This window comes from Astatotilapia calliptera, chromosome 3 (assembly GCF_900246225.1).
Source record: "Astatotilapia calliptera chromosome 3, fAstCal1.2, whole genome shotgun sequence".
Taxonomy (NCBI): domain Eukaryota; kingdom Metazoa; phylum Chordata; class Actinopteri; order Cichliformes; family Cichlidae; genus Astatotilapia; species Astatotilapia calliptera.
In genome coordinates this window covers 48,443,065-48,444,921 of record NC_039304.1, presented here as the reverse complement: position 1 = coordinate 48,444,921, position 1,857 = coordinate 48,443,065, and the positions used below count along the sequence as shown (strand labels likewise).

Here is a 1,857-nt window from a genome sequence, read left to right as displayed (position 1 = left end):
TGCAGTACATTTCTGGCTACTTCTTCTGCCATCACATTTTTCTAGAAGAGATATAATCCTTTCAAACAGAGAAACTCTACTGCCAAATATTGATTTTAAGGCTATACATCAGGGGTTTCACACTCATCTTACTTTGCGCTCCACATATACCCCACTTTTTACTTAACTGGGCCACACCAGTGAAACTCCCCTTTCTGTCGGGGTAAAGAAGTTACATAACTGTTTTTTCTACACAATAAGGAAATATGTAATATATAAATGGCTTCAACTGCACATTTGGGCCTGTGAGACTCATTTAGACACTCAGGTACTGAGCCATGGCTCTGTTCTACATGCAGACATCCCTGCATTGCTGCCATTCAAAGATACTTTTTATATAGTTTATTTTACATAATATTCCATATTAAACTGTAAATTTAGGCTTTTTCAAGGAAGCAATTTTTTAAAGTATTTTCATAAATGCCTCATTTTTGAACATTTACTACTACTAGGGAGAACACACGAGGTTTAAGGCCTGGAAAAGTTTGAAACATTTTGTCCTCCACAATGGAAAATGACTGAAAAAAACAAAACAAAAAAATTACTTTATTCAGCTCAGTGCACTCAGCTTTGCAGCCAGATGCTCCTCATTTTATGTTTTTGTTAGTTTCTTAAATTTCCCTGACATGCTTGCATTTAAATCAGCCCCCCCCCCCCCCAACTCTCTATGTACCTGGCCTGTACCACTAAACTTGCTGTCTTTATATGGAATTTCTGCCCCACTTCCTTTCAAGAGTTGTCTTTGCCTGTGATTGGCAGCATGGTGTCTTGGTCAAAATAAAGTCCTGCTCTGCCTGCATGTATTTTCATGTAGGCAAGGGTGTGCATTAATAATTAATAAATGACATATGTAATTAGTTTCAATTCCAAAGTTCAGGAATCAACTATCTGGCTATTTTTTCTTAAAATTTAAGTCTATGCTAGTCAGTATTGCTGGGATTTACTGACTCAGGATTACTATAACAAAAACAAAAAAAATGTTGCATACCATCCTCTGCATTGGATTTCCTTCTGATAGCCAGCCAGCTCTCTGGTGATTCCCCAACTCCATGTATTTTGCATTTATAAAATCCTTCATGAGAGTTTGAAACATTTTGGATTTCTAACTTTCCATCATAGCTGGTACCCATGAGGAAGCTATCTTTGTAGAAATCAGCTGTGAAGGTTGAGTCTTGTTTGTCTGCCTTCTTTCTACAGTGCAGAGTAACAGCATCTCCCTCCACTACAGGACAAACAGGACTCTCCAGTATCACAGCACCAGCTGAAAATGCAAAGAAATTTATAAATGTTACAAATGTGCAATGGTTTAGTCATTATAACCTTCACATTTCAGATTTTAATTCTGATAATAACAAACCTGAAACAGTGATATTGACAGTGTTGCTTCTCTCTGCTCCACTCTCACACCAGTATTCTCCACTATCTGAAGCAAGGGCATAATTGATCCCACAAGTCCTTGTCACGGTGCTATTGGAACATTTTGAAAAGATTTGCAGAGTGTTTCTCACTTTCCATCCTGCTGAAATGTTAAATCCTTCACAGGTAAAAGAGACTGACTCATATTCAAAGAGCTGCAGTCTGGATGGAATGATGGAAAAAGGTGAATCTGAGAAAGAAGGATGCAATAAAACAACGACTGAGTTCCCAGAGATTCAAGAAATAATTCCCATGCTAATTCATGGTGAGTGGTGGAAAACAAGGATTTAGACAGAGGGGTTGGAAAACATGATATGAATATAAAAGGACAAATACTACTTACAAGAGATCTTAGAATAACCTTTCTGCACATGTGCCATCAGCAGCAACAACCCTGCAGAA

General features: G+C 37.8%; 1 protein-coding gene across 1 annotated transcript in view; it reads right to left on the bottom strand.

Annotated features, from left to right (window-relative positions):
• The window catches only part of LOC113015296 (uncharacterized), a 6,213-nt gene extending 4,603 nt beyond the window's left edge, over positions 1-1,610 (bottom strand). The window contains exons 1-3 of the mRNA XM_026157258.1: positions 1,548-1,610; positions 1,397-1,462; positions 1,028-1,300 (exon numbers count right to left, since the gene is read on the bottom strand). Coding sequence (XP_026013043.1) covers positions 1,028-1,300; positions 1,397-1,462; positions 1,548-1,554 — 346 coding nt within the window. The 5' untranslated portion in view covers positions 1,555-1,610. The remainder of the gene's footprint in view (positions 1-1,027; positions 1,301-1,396; positions 1,463-1,547) is intronic.
• Positions 1,611-1,857: the final 247 nt, after the last annotated feature.